This window comes from Hoplias malabaricus, chromosome 10 (assembly GCF_029633855.1).
Source record: "Hoplias malabaricus isolate fHopMal1 chromosome 10, fHopMal1.hap1, whole genome shotgun sequence".
In the NCBI taxonomy this organism is placed as follows: domain Eukaryota; kingdom Metazoa; phylum Chordata; class Actinopteri; order Characiformes; family Erythrinidae; genus Hoplias; species Hoplias malabaricus.
Window position 1 is genome coordinate 43,478,972 of NC_089809.1, and position 23,008 is coordinate 43,501,979.

The 23,008-nt window shown below is 44.7% G+C and overlaps 1 protein-coding gene across 4 annotated transcripts in view; it reads right to left on the bottom strand.

The window, feature by feature from the left end:
* Window positions 1–23,008, bottom strand: part of sntg1 (syntrophin, gamma 1) — a 105,660-nt gene that overhangs the window by 72,894 nt on the left and 9,758 nt on the right. For 3 of the 4 annotated variants that reach the window (XM_066683403.1, XM_066683406.1, XM_066683405.1), the window contains 2 exons: window positions 5,868–5,919; window positions 1,810–1,962 (listed from right to left, as the gene is read on the bottom strand). In XM_066683403.1, coding sequence (XP_066539500.1) covers window positions 1,810–1,962; window positions 5,868–5,894 — 180 coding nt within the window. In that variant the 5' untranslated portion in view covers window positions 5,895–5,919. The remainder of the gene's footprint in view (window positions 1–1,809; window positions 1,963–5,867; window positions 5,920–23,008) is intronic. The other variant, XM_066683404.1, reaches the window with a different exon arrangement.

A 23,008-nucleotide genomic window follows, 5' to 3' on the forward strand; every position in this document is an offset into this window, starting at 1 on the left:
ACCGGGGAGCAGTCATCAGTGCCCACAGCAACGATCACCTGAGTACACATGAAGGCACCACTGATGGAGTTACACTAGATTTTAGACAACTCTAGAAGCTGCACTTAATTTAATGCAAAATGAGGAAAAGGTGTGTTGTTTTTGGCTGCAATCATTCAATGTACAGTGGGACATCTGTGAACAAATGGCCCAAAGATCCCAAAATATCCAGAAAATGGACTACATTTGTCCACTTTAAACGGGCACTTTGGAAAGGACCCTCCGCTCACTCCGTTATCTGTAGCTCATTTCACTGGCGCTTTTCCAACAATATGGGCATGTAAGGACACCAACGAAAGGTGTTCAAGAGCCTCTGTAACATGGAGGTAAACAGGGTGAGGACACTCACTTCGCCTGTTTTAGTTGGTGTTAGTTAACGTTAGCTTGACTCGCTAAACTCGGTGGCTCAGATTATACTCGGCTACGTAGCTGCATTACGGAGGTTTATAGTGTCGGATGAATTCGAGTTCGACTTCGATCACATTTACAAGAATAACGGTGCCTCTACATTTGAGTTTATCTTATTGCTAGGCTACTGTCATGAATAATGTTGGTTATTTAGCTAGATACTGTCATAACAGTCAGTCATAACGGTGTTTTACCGCGGCGTTGTTCAGCTGTTGTCCAACAGTGACGTCACTGCGTGACGTCGTGCGTGAGCGTGACCGGCCCGAGGTCCAGATCTGTCTCCTACGGTCGTCATGATCTGTCTCCTGTGGCTGTTGAGTGTGAATGAGCAAAGACTCCACTCACATACCTGCAGCGAATAATCTCCTCAGTTCCCAAACTCTTATTCAGTGTCAGTAAAGGACAGGTGATGGAGCTCAGCAGGAAACTCGCCTCCATCACCACTTTGTTGGAGCGTGTTTTCCGGGCGTGAGATTTTAAATGTGTTTATTGTTACAGAGTACAATTGAGTTGGACTGTTGTTGTTAAATAAAACTTGTTCAGGTTCTTGTTTTTATTGCAGTTAATAAAGAATCTACACAGTTCTGTTGCTACATCATGAGGAATATTGCTGTAGGCAAAAAAAAAAAAAATATGCGTTTATATGACTTTAAAGTTTTATAACTAAATTTAAACTTGACACTGAAGAGCCCGTGTTGTACGTCCTCCTTTTCGCACACCGTTTGATACGATGATATTTAGTTGATTTATAAAGGACACTACGGAGCAGTCACACATGAGCTGACGGCCGTGTCCCACTCGGTACCTCTGAGTGATGATGGATGGCATTTGTGATCTAGAACCAATCCTCCAACATCGGCATTAACTCACTGATGCTGTTGTGGCTGCGTGCCATCACATCTCGAGACGAGACTATAGTCACTGCAGCAAAAGGAAGGCAAGGTCCTTTTTAACGCTTTAGATATAAGAAATATCTCACAAGGACATGTCCAGCCTCTCCTAATGAAGCTATATAAACTCAGAGAGAGAGAACACACTGGAGGGTGGACGTGTTACTAACACTGACGATCATAAATATGCTGGAAATACTCACTGTTTTCCACAAACACCTACAAAGTTCAAGATGTTTATTAATGAAGTTGAGTCTCTAAAACAGAATTCCTAACACCGCTTCTCTCCTGACGTGCCGAAGACCCAGGAGCCGTGACTCAGCCTTGACAAAGGCGAGGTTTGTTTTTCTTCAAGCTCAAGGAAGCAGGATATTTCCAAACAGAGCCTGAGGCACGTATTTATAACCTCCACTGATTCTGGGAGTTAAAGCAAACAAACAAACACACAAACAACCTGGACACTGGAACTCACGCTCTCCACAGAACCTACACTTGAGTAGAAAGGTTCCCCGGACACGCAGATGACGTCTTGCTCCTGAATGGTCAGAATGTCTTTGGCCAAGTGCAGTCGGATGCTGAAGGGCTCTTCGTTACCATCTTGCAGCAGATAAATCCCTGTCTTTATCTGGGAGCAATCAAGAGACACACAGACATCTGTAATCTTCATCGACAACAAGTTAATTAGCCATGAATTACACAGAGATAAATTGTGAAGTCTTGTCCTGGGGAAGACATCTGTAATGAAAGACACTTGATTTCTGCCTTCCTCCGCTCCACAGCCACCATTTCACTCTGATTCCATTCAAGTGCTCTACTGAAAAACCTGTGTCTGAAGATACCGGAGTGATATATATCAGAAGTTGTGATTCAGTCGAGGGTCGTTGGTGCATATAAACCACCACATTACTGCCCCGCAGCTCTGGGATTTTACAGACTTCAGGAATGGAGTCCAAACGGTGGAGTTTTGTAAAGAAATGTTTAATTATTTTAGAACGTAACCTTGAAGCTGCCTCACTAGTGCCCAGCCTTCGCTGCAGCTCAGCCTCCACTAAAACACTCTTAAAAATAAAGGAGCACCACTTTAAGTTCCATAAAGAACCGTGTTTCTGTAAGAGATTCATTTCCTGAAGGTGGCAGATGATCAGCACCAAAAAGTAAAGCTGTTTCAAATCAAATCAACGTTTCTTTGTCGTGTACGCAGTTAGACACAGCACAACTCACAGAGAAATGCTTTTAACGACTGTTTACACGTCACACAGATGTAAAAGGTAAGGAAACAGCAATGGAACAAAATATATCAATATTCTCAAAATAAAAATGCTAAACTGTAGCTAAGAAAAATAAAGCTGTACAACTCTAATGTGATTTAACGTGTGTAATGTGCATCTGGATCTGCAACATGATGCAGTGAGAGGTCTGAACAGTCGTGTGTGCTGTAAAAGGTGAGCAGGATGGAGTCTGGGTTTAGACCTGGTTCAGAGTCCGAATAGCCATTGGAAAGAAGCTCCTCCTCTTCCTCTCTGTGTTCGTTTTCAGGGAGCGAAAACGCTTTTCTGATGGCAACAGAGTGGACACTTTGTTATTAGGAAGACTGAGGTTCTGGCTTTGGACCAGCACCGCTTCTTATACGTGGTCTGGAGGTCAGGAAGCACGTCTCGGATGACGCACTCAGAGTCCCTCTGTCCTGCTGGGTGGTGTAGGATGCTCTCGGTGGTTCACGAGAAGAAGTTCCATAGGTGTGAGTTTGTGAGTGAATGTGTGTCGCCCTGTGAAGGACTGGCGCCCCCTCCAGGGTGTGTTCCCGCCTTGAGCCCAGTGATTCTGGGTAGACTCCAGACCCACCACGACCCTAAACTGGATAAGGGTTACAGATAATTTTCTTTTTATATATTTTCATTCATTTTCAACAACGCAGAGCCCAGTGTCGGGAGAAAGTCAGTCTCCGAGCTGCTCAGAGGCAGCTGCTCACCTCCATGAAATGGAGCAATTTATGCATTTTTATGGAATCAAATTTAGGTTTTATTTGATTTACCCTGTGGTTCACTTTGGCAGATCTGTTCCTCCAAACATGAACAGCACTCACACATTTTTAAAATATGCTATCAATCCTTGGCACTGAAACAATACAGATGACTGTGACAGCAATAAAATGTAACATCATCCCACACACAACCCCAACCACTCCCAGCCCCGGTCTGTCAGAAATGCCAGGGAGGCTGTGGTATAGGAGATGGTGCAGCTGTGAGGCTGTATATATCTGCCATTATCTGCCTAGTCCTTATGTAACAGAACAGCCTCCTGGGCCACTGGGGAGGCTTTAGATAGGCAGTGGTCATGCTCTCTCTGTGGTTTTAATGTGGGGACGTCTAGTTAATTAAGGGTTTTGTCAGATCATGTGTGTGTCGTGCTTCAAAAAAGAGGCTGTAACGGAAAGAACGAGGGCACGCCTCATATCGCCAACAAATATAAAAAACACGTTACATAATTAACCAAACAATGCATTAAACAGCACTGAACCAACATATGCTCCTCTGAGTTCTCACTAGATGTCTCACACTGAAGAGTTGCCTTCAACGTCCCCCTTTCTGCGCCACCCTGCAAGCAAATTAGCCTTTCCCACATTGCTGTCGGTGCTAATTGAGATGCCAGTGCTGCCTCCTAAATTGCTGCAAAATCTAAATAACCAGAGCATCTATTCATGAGGAGAATACAAATGAGACGTCTTCTGACGTCAGCGTCCTTCGGATCACTGTACGACAGGGCGAGTCATTCAGGGCCGGGGAGGTTAACACGTCGGCTGTTTAAGGCGGCAGCTGTGCCGCTTGATGATGTGACATTTGCTCAAACACAGGGCTATAAAAAGGCACCGATGTGATTTACTCTGTGTCGCGTTCACTTTACAAGCTTCATAACAGCAGAGCGCTAGCACCTCGGCGCATCCACCTTAGAACAGGCCTTTCTTCACAAACGACAAACACAAACAGATCTGAAAGCCCTCGTCCTCACGGGTTTGTGAAATGTATGTATCTTTACTACACACGGATCAGGGCTTCGGTTATAACACCACCTCCTTCTTTCTCCACTCACTGTCCACTCCCATCACTATGTGGTTCTACACTTACAGACTGTAGGCCATCTGTTGCTCTGCATACTTTTTCACCACCCCTCTCCCCCTGTTCCTCAGCGCTCAGGACCCCCACAGAGCAGGTGTGATGTGGTGGTGGATCATTCTCAGCGCTGCAGTGACACTGACGTGGTGGTGGTGTGTTAGTGTGTGTTGTGCTGGTGTAGAGTGGATCAGACACAGCAGTGCTGCTGGAGTTTTTAAACCCTGTGTCCACTCTCTGTCCACTCTGTGAGACACTCCTCCCTCGTTGGTCCACCTTGTAGATGTAGAGTCAGAGACAGTAGCTCATCTGTCGCTGCACAGTGTGTCTCGCTCGTCCTCTAGTCCTTCATCAGTGACACGGGACGCTGTCGGCTGGATGTTTTTGGGCGGTGGACTGTTCTCGGTCCAGACACTGAGGGGTTTAAAAACTCCAGCAGCACTGCTGTGTCTGATCCACTCTACACCAGCACAACACACACTAACACACCACCACCACGTCAGTGTCACTGCAGCGCTGAGAATGATCCACCACCACATCACACCTGCTCTGTGGGGGTCCTGAGCGCTGAGGAACAGGGGGAAAGGACTAAAATTAATGCTGAGCTACAGGCATTTTTAACAAGTGATTAAAAATCTGAGAGTGTCAGTAAGTCGCGCTGCGGTGTTTGGAACTGTAGCTGGACCGCCAGGCTTAGATCTGTGAGCTCACACACACCACAGCACAGAGCGTGTTCCAGCGAACTGAGGCTCAAATCTCACACGCCTCATGTCTGTTTCAAGGCATGCTTTATCTCACTTTTGCACAAACTCTTCTCCAAAGTTACAAGAGTGCTGGTCTACGGGGCTTTTTCTCTCCACCCGTTTCCTGTGGCAGTGGACTGACTACACAGACACAGAACAGAAATTTGACACACCCAACACTTCATAATCCTAAATCCTCATTCTGAGATACCGCCCACGTTTTTAAAAATCGTGCCGTATGGTTTTATCGCTCAGTCCCATCATGCATCGCCAGAAAGGATGAAGCCAACATGGCACTGTGTGGTGAAGGACGTCTCACTCTTCATTAGCTCAGGACACTGTTTCATGTTCGTTATATCTTACGTAAAGTGTTTGCTCAGATGACTTCCCCACGACACAATTCCCAAATGTGGCCCATGGCTAGAGAGGCGTCTGCGGCCCTGGTCTCACTCTACTCCTGCAGTGACAATGCAGACATTTTATTGTTTTTAAAAGTTTGACAAAGACGCTTTTGTGTCTTCTAAAAACAGACATCCTCCTTACTTTTCTCACTTCCTGTCCCACCTTGATCTTTGCCTGCTGAGATGATTTAGAGCCTAGACAAGTTCCTCTGTTTAAAATCCTGATACTGCATGATGCCAGCACAAAATAGGAATAAATATATAAAGAGTTAAACGTACCTCTTCATTTGAAGTCTTGAAATCCATGTGCTAATGTCAGGGGGGAATTGCCCTGAGGGAGAAGGGAAAAAAAAACATAACTTGAGGAGAACTGCACAATCCCTCTCTGAGGAATGAATGAAATAAATCCTGAACACTACGAAAGAAATGACGGCAGGTTCATTGGAGAATTCAGAGCCTTGGCTGAGAGAGTGCTTGCCAATATCCTCAGCTAAACTCTGAACGATGGAACCTCACACAGGATGGATGTCAGCGGTCTCCAGAACTCTACTGGGCACCACTCCTGACAGCACCGTTCTTCCAGGAGATATTTCACCGTCTGTGGGACTGTCATCCTGGAAGATGATATCTAAATAGAAACAGGGTTCTGTACAGGACACAGAGGCCACGTTCTAATCTGCTTCTTCCTGTGGGACACCGGGGTGTTGGTATGTGACAGTGTGAACAACAAAACACAGATGCAATCTGACATCAGTTCTGATACGGGACACTTTCAAATGTGAGGCTGAAATATGATCCTCAGCCGAATAAATTTTGATAAAAACAAACAGGGATGGTTTAATGTGGTTTTCTGTGGTATATAAAGGGTTAAATCCAAAATAAAAATAAAAATAAAATTGACAAAACCAGCCATGACTCTTGAATATAGCCACAGAGATGACTGTAGAAGATAGTCCTCTTCTTACCACGTGCACAATTGCTCTAGAGTGTGGTTCTAAAGCCATCCCTGATCTGAAAACGGTAAAATGTGAGCGCTCTATTTACATGTCTTGAGTTGCCTTGACAACAGTGTTAAACATCGGTTTGAGAAAAATAAAAAGATAGGGCATTTTTCTGTTTCTTATTCTTTGTGAATTCATGTTTCAAATAAAAAAAAAAACTGTTAGTTTTTATATGATATGGATTTCGAGTATGAAATGAAAATCAAATACGCATCGCTTTTAAAATTTTTAATGTCTGTTTTTAAAATAGACAACACGGTGGAGCAGCAGGTAGTGTCTCTGTCGCAGTGTGTGTGTTCTCTCTGTGTCTGTGTGGGTTTCCTCCGGGCGACTGTCTGCGAGGAGTGTGGTGTGTTCTCCCTGTGTTTGCGTGGGTTTCCTCCGGGTGACTGTCTGCGAGGAGTGTGGTGTGTTCTCCCTGTGTTTGCGTGGGTTTCCTCCGGGTGACTGTCTGCGAGGAGTGTGGTGTGTTTTCCCTGTGTCTGCGTGTGTTTCCTTCGGGTGCTACGGTTTCCTCCCACGCTCCAAAAACACGTTGGTAGGTTGATTGGAGACTCAAACGTGTCTGTAGGTGTGAGTGTCGCCCTGTGAAGGACTGGCGTCCCCTAAAAAGAATAAACAGAATGTACACAGACCTCCCTCGTGTGAGAGCTTGGGACGTTCTGCTCTTTTACTGTGCGTTCGTGTTTCGGAGCATGATTAGTTAATGTCAGAAATATTAGTCACATTAAATATCTACTGACAGGTCACAGGAATGTTTATTGTGGTTTACCGTGAAATAGTAACCAATAATACACTGTGATCAACCAGGAGACTGACACAGTAACAACCTTCCAGTGTCATACATTAATATTTCAGGTCTTTATAATGTAAGTTAAGGCAGTAGTTAAGCTGGTGCTGTACAGTCACAGTAAAGCAGAGAGATAAGGCAATGCAAAAGAGCTCAGAGCTGAACCCAGTGAGACACAGAACTCTCTGTGCTGCAGCAACCTATTCCTGAGTAAGGGTCAGTCATATTCACGTACTCATGGATCCTTTTAAAGGGCAGAGTCAGCAGAACAGAACGATTCATGTTTGCTCGTTTCCACCTCACACAAGCCTCTCCTTAGCTCTGGCAGTGTGTTTTACACCTGTGGTCTTTTTAGGAATGAAGAGAATAAGCCTGACTGCCGTGCTCCAGGAGAGGGTTTTCCATTCATAGGGACTTTGCAAATAATGAAAATGCAAATGAAAAATAGCCAAAATTAGAAAAACCACCCAAAAATTGTTTAACGCTCGGACGAGGAGGAAAAGTTAGTTGATGAATCTCTAAAGTGCAATTGCACAAAAGGGCGATGGAAAGGGATTTTTTTTTTTCGAATAAACAATGATGTTTCAGTTGGTTTATACACACTGTGCATGTAGCATAGCGCCCCCCAGAGGCCCAGACTGAGCCCATGACCACAGGCTTTTAACAGACTCCCCTTCGACTCTCCTTCCTCTTCTCTCCCCTCCGCACATCACCACTCTGTTCTCACACCGGCGCCTGAGCTGCTTATTTTAGAGCATGTGTGGAATATTGTAGACAGCACTGAGCAAAAGTCAGAGACCACACAGCGTTTTACTTTCCTCTCAAAACATTAAGAACAAGCTCCACAAATAAATATTACATCAAGCTTGCTGCTGATATAAAGTGTGTTTTGATATAAACGAACCGCTCAGATCCCTCCCTTGTTTCGATGTCGTCTCTGATCACAGAGCCTACGTCGTCTGAAGTTTATTCCCTAAAGTGCAGTGGATGGAAACACGACTCTTTAGCTTCTTTTTGCCGATATTTGTTTTATTTTATGCAAAACGTTTGCGAACGTATTGAATGGAAACCCAGCTACGTTCAGAGTCGGGAAGTAACCCGCTTCCAAGGATTTAAGTAAAAAAATTCTTCTGACTGAAATATTTACTTATTTCTTTTTGCTGATGCCTATGTTTTTAGGTAAAAATGCAGAGGAAGTGTGTACACACCAAGCCCTCAGCACCTGCTAAACTAGTCTCATTATATTACTGCCCCACGCCACAGGTAAACATTTCTCATACCCCCTCCAGTCGTAAAAACGCTACACTTTCTTTAAATACCCAAGGTCCAATAGTGTTGTTTAGGGGAAAAATTTCCTTTTTTTTTACCTGTGATTTTAATGCGGTTTCAAACCTATGAAATAAAAAGTGGCTTCACAAACAATCAACTGTGTACATACATTTCCAGAGCCTGTTTTAATTTCATCTTATAAAACTAGACACAAAAACAAAGCCTCAAAAGCACTGCTAACAGCGACAATTTTATATAATTTCTTAAATGTAATTCTTACTATAATTAAAAAAAGTATTATTCACAATTTGCCTTTGGCTCATAGTAAACTGAAACACCCCCTCCCCCCCTTTTTTATTGGCTCACAACCAGAGAAAAACTAATGTCATATTCTAATAGGAAAAGTTTTGCTAGCGTTGTAGCAGCTCCTCAAGGTACAACAGGGCCCACAAACCTCTGCCCACTCCTCAAAATACCATGGGGCGTTTAAACCTCGCTCTGCCCACTCCTCAAAATACCACAGGATGATAAAACCTCACTTAATACGCTAACCCCATACTTGTTGCAGCTGTAGTACTGTATACTGTGGTAATGTTGCAGACAGTGTAACGGTAAGATAAAATGTGATACTTCCCAAATTAAATACTGACGTTATACTGATATTAATGTCTTAGTCTGAATTAAGCCCATCATTCAGCAGTGAATTAAAGAAAAATAAACCATACAAATGAATGTGTAACAGAGTTCAGCAGGTAAACACAACACAGTAAGAGATGTCAGTGTCACATGTCAGTGACCTCAGGTCAGAGACTTCGATAGAAGTTTAATCTTGTACCTTGGAACACCATCTGCCACGAGACATCTGGTGAAGATATTTGCACTTGTACTGAATTTCCCATGAGGAGAGAAACGCTGTAGAGCGGTGCTACGAGACACGTTCACAGTATTATACTCTTGTTAATTCATTAATGTACAAAATGCGTGGGCGTAACAAGGAGGACAAGTGCCTCTTGAGTGCCACGTGTCAAAATGGGCAACTTGCTGTTTAAATTCCATATCTTCAGCAGAGAGCAGGAGAGGTAATTAACCTCTAATCCGTGAACATATCACAGTTGGCAGCACCTTGGTTTAAACCGGAGTGGAGTGTGTGCTCTTGTAACAGCAGCTATTTTACATTGGCTTTAAATACAGCCCTTTGAAATTCCCCTGATTTTTTTCTCTTGATTTTTTTTAATATGCTTTTAATAACACACATAACTTCTACAATAACTTGAAAGCGCAGCAGAGAACTTGAAAAAGGCTACTTCTAAAATGTGGGAACCATTTTCCACCTGCAGCTTTAATACATACGCCGCCCTTTACTGATCAGAGCTGTGTAAAACGATTGATGTGGAAACCAGTGAAGCTCTGAGTGAAGTTGATGAATCAGCTTCTGTGCCTGAACTCAAGCTCTGCCTACTAGTATCTCATTTACATATAATTTACATGAAGCACACTAATTCATCCAGATATAATTAGAACGCCAGTGAAAACATGCATACTTAGAGGTTCTTGAGGCAATGGCTGCAAATCTAGGAGGAGTGGTGAGTGCACTGCGCCCCCTACTGTCCAAAAAGTATAGAGTTAACTGAGGGCAAATGGAGGAAATAAACAGTGGAGTAAACGGAGCGTGCTGATTGGTTTGAGACGGTAGAATGATGTGATGGAGGTGTGACCGTGTAAACAGTGTGTTACTGCCATGGATTAGAGGCTGTGGCTCCACCCACTGTATTTAGGGTGGAGTTTGTGGGCAGAGTCAGTCGTATAAAATAATCCGTCTTTAAACGGAACGTGGAGGAGGAGCAGCGTGTTTATATCAGTGAACGTGGAAGCATAACTCCACCCACTTTTGGACATAAACACTGATATCTAAGTATTTAGCTGTAAATTTCGAGATGCACCTTAAAAGTGGCAGTAATTTCATTCTAGCGCCTGTTTCTACAGCAGTATTTAAGGTGGAACTGAAAGATTCAAACAAAAAACTGATGAATTCAGCCTCGAATTACAGAGTTTGGAGTGGGTGATCATACAGAATTGCTGAACACTTCTGAAGGACTATGATGCAGTAAAGTTACAGTGTAATAGTCTAGCAGCCCTTATCTGACATCACTGCAGACTGTCAGCAGAGCACTGATAAAGCACTGTCTTTTTATATTTGTGTTCTGATGAAGTATCAGGCTCGTGAAGGGTCAACACTCAAAAACAAGGGGTTCACCCTCAGTGTCTGCGCCTGTTCTTATTGTTATGGCTGCTACTGATGATGGTGTTAAACTGTTACTCTCAGGTTTCTCGAATCAGACGGTGGTCAGCAAACATGGAGCTGATGAGATGGTCAGGGAGTGTGAATGTGCTCGGTTTAAGATCAGATCTGAGCATACTGCACCTTGACGAATAAGGGCCAGGGCGTGGAGAATTGACAGCAGGGGGTGGAAGAATATTACCATTTGGTCTGAATACTGCATTCAGTGAATAAGAAAAGGCACTGAATGCTATTGTACTTTCCACCTGGATAAACTCTAACGTAATGTGAGAACAGACAGAGGTCAGAAACAGAGAGAGAGACACAGCATGAGGGAGAGAGCAAAAGAGATAGTTGGTTATCTTTAGTAAGTCTTCTTTTTTCTGTCTCTCTCGTCTCTCTTATCCTTCTCGGTTACTCGGTTACTGTCTCACCCTTCTGTAAAGTGAATAGAGAACAATGACAGCGTTGCTCCCTCAATTCAATTCCATTCAGCTGAATTCATTCATTGTAACCCTTATCTAGTTCAGGGCGGCGGTGGGTCCAGAGTATACCAGGAATCACTGGTAGCAAAGGCGGGTACACATCCTGGAGGGGGCGCCAGTCCTTCACAGGGCAACAAACACACTCACAACTTCACTCACACCTACGGACACTTGAGTCTCCAATCCACCTACCAAGGGGTTTTTGGAGCGTGGGAGGAAACCGGAGCACCCAGAGGAAACCCACGCAGACACAGAGAGAACACACTACACTCCTCACAGACAGTCACCCGGAGGAAACCCACGCAGACACAGAGAGAACACACCACACTCCTCACAGACAGTCACCCGGAGGAAACCCACGCAGACACAGAGAGAACACACCACACTCCTCACAGACAGTCACCCGGAGGAAACCCACGCAGACACAGAGAGAACACACCACACTCCTCACAGACAGTCACCCGGAGGAAACCCACGCAGACCCAGAGAGAACACACCACACTCCTCACAGACAGTCACCTGGAGCAGGACCTCCAGCACCCCGGAGCTGTGACAGAGACACTACCTGCTGCTCCCTAATATATAATATAGACTCAAACCAAAGCACTAAACCAGACAAAGTTATAACAAAGTAAATAAAAAAGTACTTATGAGTAAAAATAATGACACTAGTAGTTGTTTTAACCGAACTGTATATGACTGATGTAGATGTTGTGTATTGTGCAGGTGATGTTTGGTGAAGGTGTGTGTGTGTGTGGGGGGGGGGGCGTTACTCGTGTGTGTGTGTAGCGTTACTCAGGCAGTCACAGGTTGCCACATTCTGCAGCGGGGAAACTGTGTTCCCTTCTCCAATAATAATCTTATATTTGTTGGTTTCTTTCTTGGTTTCAGAATTTGGAACAATGTTTCCATAAAATGGGTTACATTTTTCACAGCGGAGGAGAAAGTGCAGCTTTGTCTTGACCTCACTCTCACAGTGACCACACGGTCTTCTGCCTCGGGGCAGTCAGGAGTTTTATACTTGCCTGTCCGTCTCTCTCTCTCTGTGTCTGTCCGTCTCTCTCTCTCTCTCTGTCTGTCTGTCCATCTGTCCGTCTCTCTCTCTCACACACACACACTGGATGTCAATAGGAGGAAAATAAATAAGAGTGTTGAGTCTGGCAAAATGGAACTGATGGATTTATCATTTGCTACACATCATTATTCTCAGATTTAAAACCTTTTAAAGAAATGGCCTACAGCCGGATAATTATTACAACCTTCATAATTTAATAATAAATTCTCCAAACACTGAACATATGATTTACGATAAAGATCTGAGAAAGATACACACTGATGTTCATAATGTTTGGGTCTAAAACTCTGAACCCTTAAAGTGGGAAGAGGAAGAACGACCGGAGACAGGGTTCTGAGGGAGTGAAGGGGTCAGTGAGGTCACTCAGCCCCATCCACAGTGACCTGCTCTGACCTGAGTGTTCTGACCCAGTTCTGTCAGAGCGGAGTTAACCCTTTCAGCAGTGTGTGTTCTGACTCGGTTCTGTCAGAGCAGAGTTAACTCTTTCAGCGGTGCATGTTCTGACCCGGTTCTGTCAGAGCGGAGTTAACCCTTTCAGCAGTGTGTGTTCTGACCCGGTTCTGTCAGAGCGGAGTTAACCCTTTCAGCGGTGTGTGCTGTAGTAGCTCTTCTGTGGGATCAGAGCCTTGCCTTCACTACGTCCTCCATCAGGGAGACTACGGGGCAGAGCCAGGGGTTAGCCGAGGCCACCATAAATTAATCTTTGGCCACCCCCCTCGTGCCCCTCGCTCCTCACTGCTGTGCGCTCGGGGTCGGGGTGAACAGCGAGCGGCTCATTATCATTTAAAGGAACAGGTGCTGAAAGCGGGCGTTCTGAACAGGGGCTGTTTACACAGGGGGAGAACACTGCTGTGGGGCTCGTGGGGTTTGGACCAAAGCAGGTCACAGACGTTTCATTAAGAAACAGAACTGTGGCCCCTTGAGAAAGAGAGAGAGAATATGTCAACTTTAAACTCAGCGATCAAGCGAATCTCAATCACAATCAGAAATCCTGCAAATATGCCCCTGACTGATGTGCCTTGATGATGGTCTGAAGAAATCTCAGAAACACTGAAGCCTGGCTCTCCTCATTATGAAGCGCCTCACTCCTCTCACACCCCTGCTGTGTGTTTACATTCTGCTCAGAAATTCAGCTCAAGATTTTGCACTGTGAGAAAATGAGATGTGGAGCGCATATTAACTGCTTCAGTGTGGCATTTTCTTATCTGCAGTGTTGCTATAATCCAGGCACCGCAGCACCTCTCTGTACTTCTGTTATTTCTCTCGGGAGAACAAAGCTTTTTTGCTCATGTGTTCAACCCAGAGAAGCACCCATCACTTTTTTGATACGAATCAAAGACCACGAATCACTCATCAATCGGTGGAATGGCATCCTGAAAATTTCTTGCAGCAAAACTAAGCACTAGTTGTTGTTGAATGAAAGTAGTGGGGAGAGTGAAGAATATCTATTGATGCTTCTCCACTGCAGGGTACCGACTCGACTGGACTCTACTCTCTGATTGGTTTTCCACTCGCACAGCTCCCCTCTGAAATGTATCAGTGTCGTCTCTAACCCCGTCTCTGAGGGGAACAGTGGGCTTTGGAAACCACAACAACGGCGGTGGTAACGTTAAGCGGTGTTTACTCATGGTGTATCGGCGTGTTGTTGTTGTTTGGGACTGAACACAGCTCCGTCATCAGTTCAGACAGATCAGTAGAGTTTGTTCCTTCCTTGTTGCAGCGTCCAGCTCTCGCTGGATTCTTTCGTCGGCCACCGATCCAAGGAGCGTTTGAACCTCTTCAAAAGACCACGGCGTCATTTTACGAGCTGCCGTCGTGAGTCGGATAAAAACAAACGTGATCTCTGCTCGAAGTCAGCATCATTGCGTGGCTCGGAACCAAGAGAGAAGAACAGCAGCTAAACAACAGCCCACTTCCAGGACCTGGACCAAACTTACCTGACGGAGCCGAGTCGAGGAGTGTAGGGGACGTGCCGTGGACAAGTGCCCACACTAGAAGCACACGTTTGTGCTAGAATTATCATGTTCACATTTAGGTTTAGTTTTATTGTCCTTAGGAAATGTCTGGGTCTGTCTCACCTCCACAGAAAAATCCAGGGCACGGTGAGTGTGGAGGTCATGCCACGAGGCAGAGGCGCTCTGTGGGGACCCAGGGATGGCTGCTGCTCCACAGGCCAAGCTGATGATGGACTTGGCTTTGTCTAGAGGTCTGCAGCCTCTGCCACTGGAGTCCCAGCAGGTTCTGTGGACACATTAAAGCTTACAGCTCTATTTTTGTGGACACAGGAAAGACAAGGAGTAATTACAAAAAGAGGGTGGATTAGACTGAATACATAATCATCTGTGTGGTTAGGCGAGCTGCGACGAGGTCCAATCAGATCAGCTCCTCTTCTTTCCTTTAAAGGCAGAGTTTGAGCGAGAGACATATCATATATTTTCTAAAAAATACTAAATTAAACCTGCTTCTACAATAATAACCCAAGTATTACTATTGTTCTTATTAAAGTTTATTAATATTTATAAACTTATGTTGTAATTGCTAACAATATTCAACAATACTTCAGTGCACATTATTATTTTTAATTATAAATAATATTTAAATAAAACACATTTTTGATTTGACTTAGTGCTGTGGGCAATTAAATTCTTTTTTACTGAAATAGTCATTCGGAACTTCTACTCGTTACCGATTTTATCTTTTCATTCTGTTGAGCCTTGTTTTGGTTTTTATTGTTGTTAATTATTTTAATACGTCCCCACAGCGTGCTCAAGTACTGTCCCCTTTAAACCACATCACTGTGCATGTATTCATGTGATTCTGCTCCAATCCAACCTGCCCAATGGAGGTTACCATGGAGGAGAACCTAAACACGGAGGCGGATCGAGCGACTGGAGGTTGCTGCGTCTGTGGTTTGGACGTGTTCTGACTTTAGTGAAGACACCGAACATAAAGAAGTCAAATGTAAACACTGAGAAAAACCAGTTTCAGACCAAAGTGAATCCCCCGCTGTTTCACACTGAACACAATCACACACCGAATACGAACAGAGCACGGCTCAGACGCAGAGACGGAGCTCCCCGCCGCATCAGAGACACACACTCCACCTTTAACACTGGAGTGTGTTTACAGCACGAGCCTCGACAGGGAACTGAGACACAAACAAATAAAAAACAAACCTTCATTGATCCTAATGTAAAACAAGGTAAACTGTTCAATTACTCGTGACACTGATTAGAGGTTGTATCACCAGCTCTTCACATTTAATACTCACCACACAACTGTTTATTCATTTAAATAAAAATAAGAAAATATTAAGTGTGTACGTCAGTATTCGGGAGGGAGTGTTTCAGTGTGAGGATCTGGACGTGTCCTGCTTGAAATGAGGAGAATACCTTGCTGCACTTGGGTTTATGAAGAGAACAGGTCGAAGCAGGCCGTGGCACAGGAGCAGTTTTAACTCGAAATGAGTCTGAAACTGATGCTCTTTTTCTGTTCACTAAATTAACAAAAGTCAATAAACGCTCCTGTGCCCCACGAAATTAGTAAAACAGCATCAGGAGGCTTTAACGCCTCAGCGCCGCCACGGAATTAGAGCCCTTCGACAAAATAACGTACAGTCCCTGCTGGTCCCGACTGTGAAGGTCAGTAAACCTGGGGTTGTTTCAAAAACTGAGGTGTTCACAGAGCAGCATCAAATATACCACTCGTTTGTTTATGACTTAGTGCCACTACTGCCACGTGTCGAGTCTTTATTCTTTCCATTCTTCCATATGACAACTGAATTATACCCTAACCTTTGTTGTATTTACTGCAGCTGATGTTTCCTGTCCAAGTCCCTAAGACTTCAGCTAGACAGGTCCATGTCTGCAACACCCTGACTCTCATTTCCAGAAGCTCATCTGTCTTGGTAAATACCACATCCCAAACCACTGCATTCTCTACAGCGCTCGTGCCAAATAAGGTCATCACTGACAGCGCTGGCTAGAAAACAAAGATGTCAAACAGAAACATGTCAAAACACTCCAGCAGCTCTGATGCAACTGTGTTTGTTACAGCGCTGTAAAGACTTCCCTCGGAGCGAACCTGGAGCATTAAAACTACAAAACACTTCGGCGCGAGCGTGTTTCAGGACGATAAATAATGCAGACAGAAATATCTTTGAAGGAACTCTCAGCTGAGAAGGACATCATCTGTTCAGAGGTTGTGTCCCATAAGGTTTCCATGTTATTTAGGTGATATCCCACTGTAGGGGGCACTGTTACTGATCACCTGTGCTGCTGGGACTGGTCGTAGGAAGATAACCACAGCCGGGTTAACAGTCAGCTGCTGTGTGCAGAGGTACGTTAGCGCAGGCGGCCGCTGTGTGCAGAGGTACGTTAGCGCAGGCGGCCGCTGTGTGCAGAGGTACGTTAGCGCAGGCGGCCGCTGTGTGCAGAGGTACGTTAGCGCGGGCATGCCGCTGTGTGCAGAGGTACGTTAGCGCAGGCATGCCGCTGTGTGCAGAGGTACGTTAGCGCAGGCAGTCGCTGTGTGCAGAGGTACGTTAGCGCAGGCAGTCGCATTTGTAGATCAACATTAGGGCAGGCAGCTGTTTAGTGTAGGTCTACGTTAGCACAGCCAGCTGTTTTGTGCAGGTGTATGTTTGCGCAGCCAGCTGCTTTGTGTAGGTCAATGTTTGCGCAGGCAGATGCTTTGGCATCTTCCTCTGGTCAAATAAATTATAAATAACAGAGCATTAATTTAATTTAACTGCAGATAAAAGCATCCTCTTAGTTTTAAAGGCCTTTATTAAGAGTTGTACAATGAGAAAATAAAATAAATTTAAAGGCCACATTTAAGGACAATGTTCTCAACAACTAAGTCCAAAGCTAGCGGTTCCTGTAGTGTCCCTGTTACGCCTGTTCTCCAGAGCAGTGATCAGCCTCCGGAGACCATGTCACATCCTGTTAGGCTGAACTAGAGCTCAAAGTAGTAACATCACACTCTAAATGCAAAGACTTGGCACCAGGCCGAACAGCCCCTGCTCAGACTGGACTGGTTTGGCACCGGGGGTGGAGGGGGGACGGGGCTGTCATACCACAGGACGTATGCAATATTCATGACCAATTCACACAAGGTGGCAAACCTCTGTATTTTTAACACAGTTGGAAATGCCCCAGATGGCTGCCCCCTGCTCTGGGTGTGTGTTCACAGCTCCTAGTGCACTATTGTGTGTGTGTGTGTGTGTTCACTGCCACAGATGGGTTAAATGGTGAAGACACATTTGTACAAAGACAAATAATTGCACATTATCATTATCATTCATTACGAGGTGCAATGAAAGACACAAATACAAAGCTGACAGGTTTCTTCTTGCGAGGTTTTTAATTATTTTAGAGACGTCCGTATTTCTCCTTTGTTCTTCATTTTGATTGGTCCCTGAGGTCCACCCCATGTCTGAGGAGGTCTCTGTCTGTGAATGTGCTGCTGTCTGCATCTGTGTGTGTGGAGGAGAGGAGCTCATGTTCCTGCACTATTTCAGTTCAACTCCAACAATGTCCCTCTGTCTAATGACCAATCACAGTCGTTGTTTATGGAAGGCTGTTGGGATCAAAACATGTTGGATACTATCATATAATTTTGAACAAACATGCATGTATTTGCTTTGTTATCATGTAAGATAATATATATATATATATATATATATATATATATATATATATATATATATATTATCTTACATGATAACAAAGCAAATATATATATATATATATATATATATATATATATATATATATATATTATCTTACATGATAACAAAGCAAATATATATATATAAGCTTTTTTTTTTTTTTTACTAAGAGTAGTTCTGTTCCATGTTCAATGAGGTTGAATGTCACACCCACAGTGTGAAAGAACAATGCTTGTTTGCTGTCTTCACGCTGCTTCACTTTCCTCACTATGCTATGAACAATCAAGATGAAACAAAGGGGGTACGTTCACAGAGGCTTTATGTTTCTTTGTTAGCTGTAATGTGCGTTTTAAGTCCTATTATGAATATGTAAGCATGCCAGGATTTGAGGTCTCCCATTGGAGGAGAATTTAAAAAGTGTGTAATGTTATTTTTTGGTCAGGTTATCATGACAAAATTTTACCAGTTAACACAAATTTTAATAATGTATTAACGTGCATGTGTTAACGTGTTTAGAGCCCAATGGCCTTCCATAGATGCGGTTTTTGAGTCAACAAGACGCATAGTTACTATTTCTATAGAGTTGGCTACGGCGTAGATTCGACACAGAAGTATAAATTGGGCTGAACACAGGTATGTCCCACACACTTTTGTTATTAGATCACAATAAGACAGAAACACACCAATAAAAGATTTTAAATACTTTTAGGCTCAAATTACTGAAGCCTGCAGCAGGTGGATAATCACTACAAAGCAGTTTCCTTTGTCCAAAGTGTCACTGCCCCCACCCTCAGCGCTGTGGCTCACTCTCCATTCAGTTCCATGTTTGTGTTGATGTCGAAGAAACCGGAACACACGTGCACAGGTCAAATGACTCAACATCTTCACCGTGGCTTGTGCGACTGCAGAGGCGGTAGCTGTCTGAGTGTCTGTCTGTCTGTCTCCCTCTCTTCCCATTTATTCACAGTTCTTTTTATAACAGGTGACAGAGCACACTCCCACTCCTGCATCGAGAGATACACAGACCCACACTTCCTTGGTTTCCCCCTCTCAGCCCGTGATTCAGACCAAAAACACATCCACACTGTCGACTACCAATTCATTCAGGGTCTCCACCTCAGCGGCTGAAACTGACACCGCACACAGTCTGCGAGCTCTACTCCCTGGATCATTCTTCACTGACATTACATTATGCCTTTTCTCCAACCAGCTTAATTTCAAGAGCCGAGTAATCTGCTGTTATTAGTAAAGATCTTTACAATAATTCCAGAAAGGTCTACAGACACTAAACATACAGAAGGAAGTCACAAATTAAAGGAACTGGAAAATATAAAGGAGGCATTCTCTCCATTCTCCAAATTATTAGTTTTTAACAGTGACATGGATCTGTGGGGGAGACTTAAGTAAATGAGACTGGGAATTGTTCTCAGTACCACACTAACTGTGATGACTTGCATTCATGCATACGTAAGGAACAACAAAAGCCCCTGTGTTCTTCAGGTGAATCAGAACTAAACGAGATGATATCAATTAATCATTCATTCATTCACTGGGTGTAGCCCTTATCAGTTCAGGGCTGCGGTGGGTCCGAAGCCTACCCAGAATCACCGGGAGCAAGGCGGGAACACATCCTGGAGGGGGCGCCAATTCTTCACAGGGCGACACACACTTAACACTTTTGAGTCTCCAATCCACCTACCAACGTGTGTTTTTGGAGCGTGGGAGGAAACCGGAGCACCCGGAGGAAACCCACGCAGACACAGGGAGAACACACCACACTCCTCACAGACAGTCACCCGGAGGAAACCCACGCAGACACACGGAGAACACACCACACTCCTCACAGACAGTCACCCGGAGGAAACCCACGCAGACACAGAGAGAACACACCACACTCCTCACAGACAGTCACCCGGAGGAAACCCATGCAGACACAGAGAGAACACACCACACTGCTCACAGACAGTCACCCGGAGGAAACCCACGCAGACACAGAGAGAACACACCACACTGCTCACAGACAGTCACCCGGAGGAAACCCACGCAGACACAGGGAGAACACACCACACTCCTCACAGACAGTCACCCGGAGGAAACCCACGCAGACACAGGGAGAACACACCACACTCCTCACAGACAGTCACCCGGAGGAAACCCACGCAGACACACGGAGAACACACCACACTCCTCACAGACAGTCACCCGGAGGAAACCCACGCAGACACACGGAGAACACACCACACTCCTTACAGACAGTCACCCGGAGGAAACCCACGCAGACACAGAGAGAACACACCACACTCCTCACAGACAGTCACCCGGAGGAAACTCACGCAGACACACGGAGAACACACCACACTCCTCACAGACAGTCACCCGGAGGAAACCCACGCAGACACAGGGAGAACACACCACACTCCTCACAGACAGTCACCTGGAGGAAACCCACACAGACACAGGGAGAACACACCACACTCCTCAGACAGTCACCTGGAGGAAACCCACGCAGACACAGGGAGAACACACCACACTCCTCACAGACAGTCACCCGGAGGAAACCCACGCAGACACACGGAGAACACACCACACTCCTTACAGACAGTCACCCGGAGATGTAACAGGGACACTATCTGCTTCTCCTCCTCATTATTTTCATAAACCATAAGCGTTACAGGATGTGAGAACAGGTGATAGAGTCACCCTTCACCATACTCTCCACAGAGGGGGGCGATTACAGGTTTGGTGTACACCTGGAGAACAGCATAGGCCTGAAAGCAAGAGCCCAACACCAAGGGGGTCCTGTGGATATTCCAGCAGAAAAGACACATGGATGTGCCTCTAAATGGAGTGAAATTGAAAGTGTTTATTAACGATGGCAAACTCAAAATCTTTACAAGGCTTCTGCTTCAAAACATTGTCCCCAAAGCCCACAGCACAAAGATAAAGTGGCTGACCAAGGACTTCATCACAGCGCCAGATGTTCCAAAACCTTCCAGCTGTCCTTGGGTGTAGGTGCCCTTCGATACCAGTACACTTCATGTTGGGTTTTTCCCTTTGACATCCATCGTATAGAGAGAGTTTAATCACTAAAGCCTGCTACAACAGTAAAAACACAATTCAAATGCTGTAGTTTTGAAAGAGAAAATGTAGCGCTTTGGGTTTCATGGCATGTTTAAATAAAGCAGCAGTCTAAAAACAAACTTTGTTAAAATAAATGCGTACAAACACAAGCTCATAGCCTTTTACGATCTCTCTGCTCCTGTTTGGAGAGGTTTACAGGTACATAAACAAATAGCTGTGTTTTTGAAGTTGAACGTAATGTTTCTTCATCATAACGGCAGGCTGTCAGTGAAGATGGCACATGGAAGATGACACTCTACAGGAGGCTTGCACATTAAGTTACAACACATCAAAACATGTCTCCTCTCAAACCAGAGGTAGTGATTAACACGATGTTTTCCTGGGTATATCCGACTTCAAAACTGCCTTTGGAAATAAAAATATTTTACTCTTAGTAGATGTCTGCTGGTAGAATCCTGTCAGTGTGTGATATGAGGATTTGCTCGTCTCCATATGAACTGGTACTGTGACGATGTCCAGTGGTGTGAATCTCATTATATTATAGTTAACACTGCAGCATGTTTACACATCCAATCAAATCAAATGTATTTGTACGGCGCTTTTTACAACTGATGATGTCACAAAGCAGCGTCACAGAACGAAGGGCGACAGTGGCACAGAGAAACTCCCTCAGCTGAGGAAGAAACCAAGGCTCACAGGGGGTGACCTATCCTCCTCTGGTCAATCTACTGGTGATAGAGAGTGGTCTGGGTGGAATAGTTTGTGGTTGTGTGGGTTCTCCAACTTTCACTGGACTGCAGGACTGTACCAAGACAAATATCCAAATATTCGGGGGGTGGGGGATGTCATTTTTGTTTTTATTCAGAAAATCCCAAATCTCCAGGCCCTCTGGCTCACAGCACGGCCCCACGCTAGCCTCGCTAGTTAACCAGAGCTCCATGGACGTGCTCTGGTGTCCTCACGCTTTGTTGTTAGCGTAAGGCACTTTTTATGAAGTTACTTCGTAAAAGGACTTTAATTTGGCCTTAAAAATGGGTGGAGTGTTGCCTTTATTCATTTAGACAAATAACAAACATCCCAATCTCAGCATTAAAATCAGAATATCGTCCCAACACACAAATAGATTTGACCTTGCGTCCACATGAAAACAGCCCTGTAGTTCACTGAAAACTGAGGTGTTTGAAAACACTTTCCAAGGCGGAGGTTTGTGAAAACGCTGCTGTCTCCATTCTCGTGTGGACAGGGCCGTCACTAGAGATGACTGATTAGGGGCTAAGATTGAACCAGGGGGAGGTCTGGGGTAATTTCCTAATAGCAGCAAATTTCTTTGACAAGGTACAAATTAAACAAAGCCACAAAGAGTTGAGATAACATTAGTTCTGTGTAAAGCAGAGCTGGAGTTCCCAGTGATTCAGCTCTGACCTACTGCTCTCAGCGCCGCCTCAAAACAAACCGCTGTAGAAGGGACGGACTCCATTGGCTGCCGCACTGAGTGATGGACAGCTAACTCTGGCTGCTGATTGGCTAAATAAAGGTGACGACCAATGAAAAGCGTGTTCTCTGTTTAGGATTCGTGCAGAAACTGTCCCTCGCTCCGGCTGAAAGAGAGCTGCATAATTCTGTCTTAAAAATAACACTGTAACCTCAAAATACGTAACAAAACACGTCCCATTCAAAATGTAATGCATCTATTGGAGTCCAAATACAGGACAATTCCGTATATGACAGGGCACCACCCAGGGGACGGTTGGCAACTCTATGTCTGCGTAT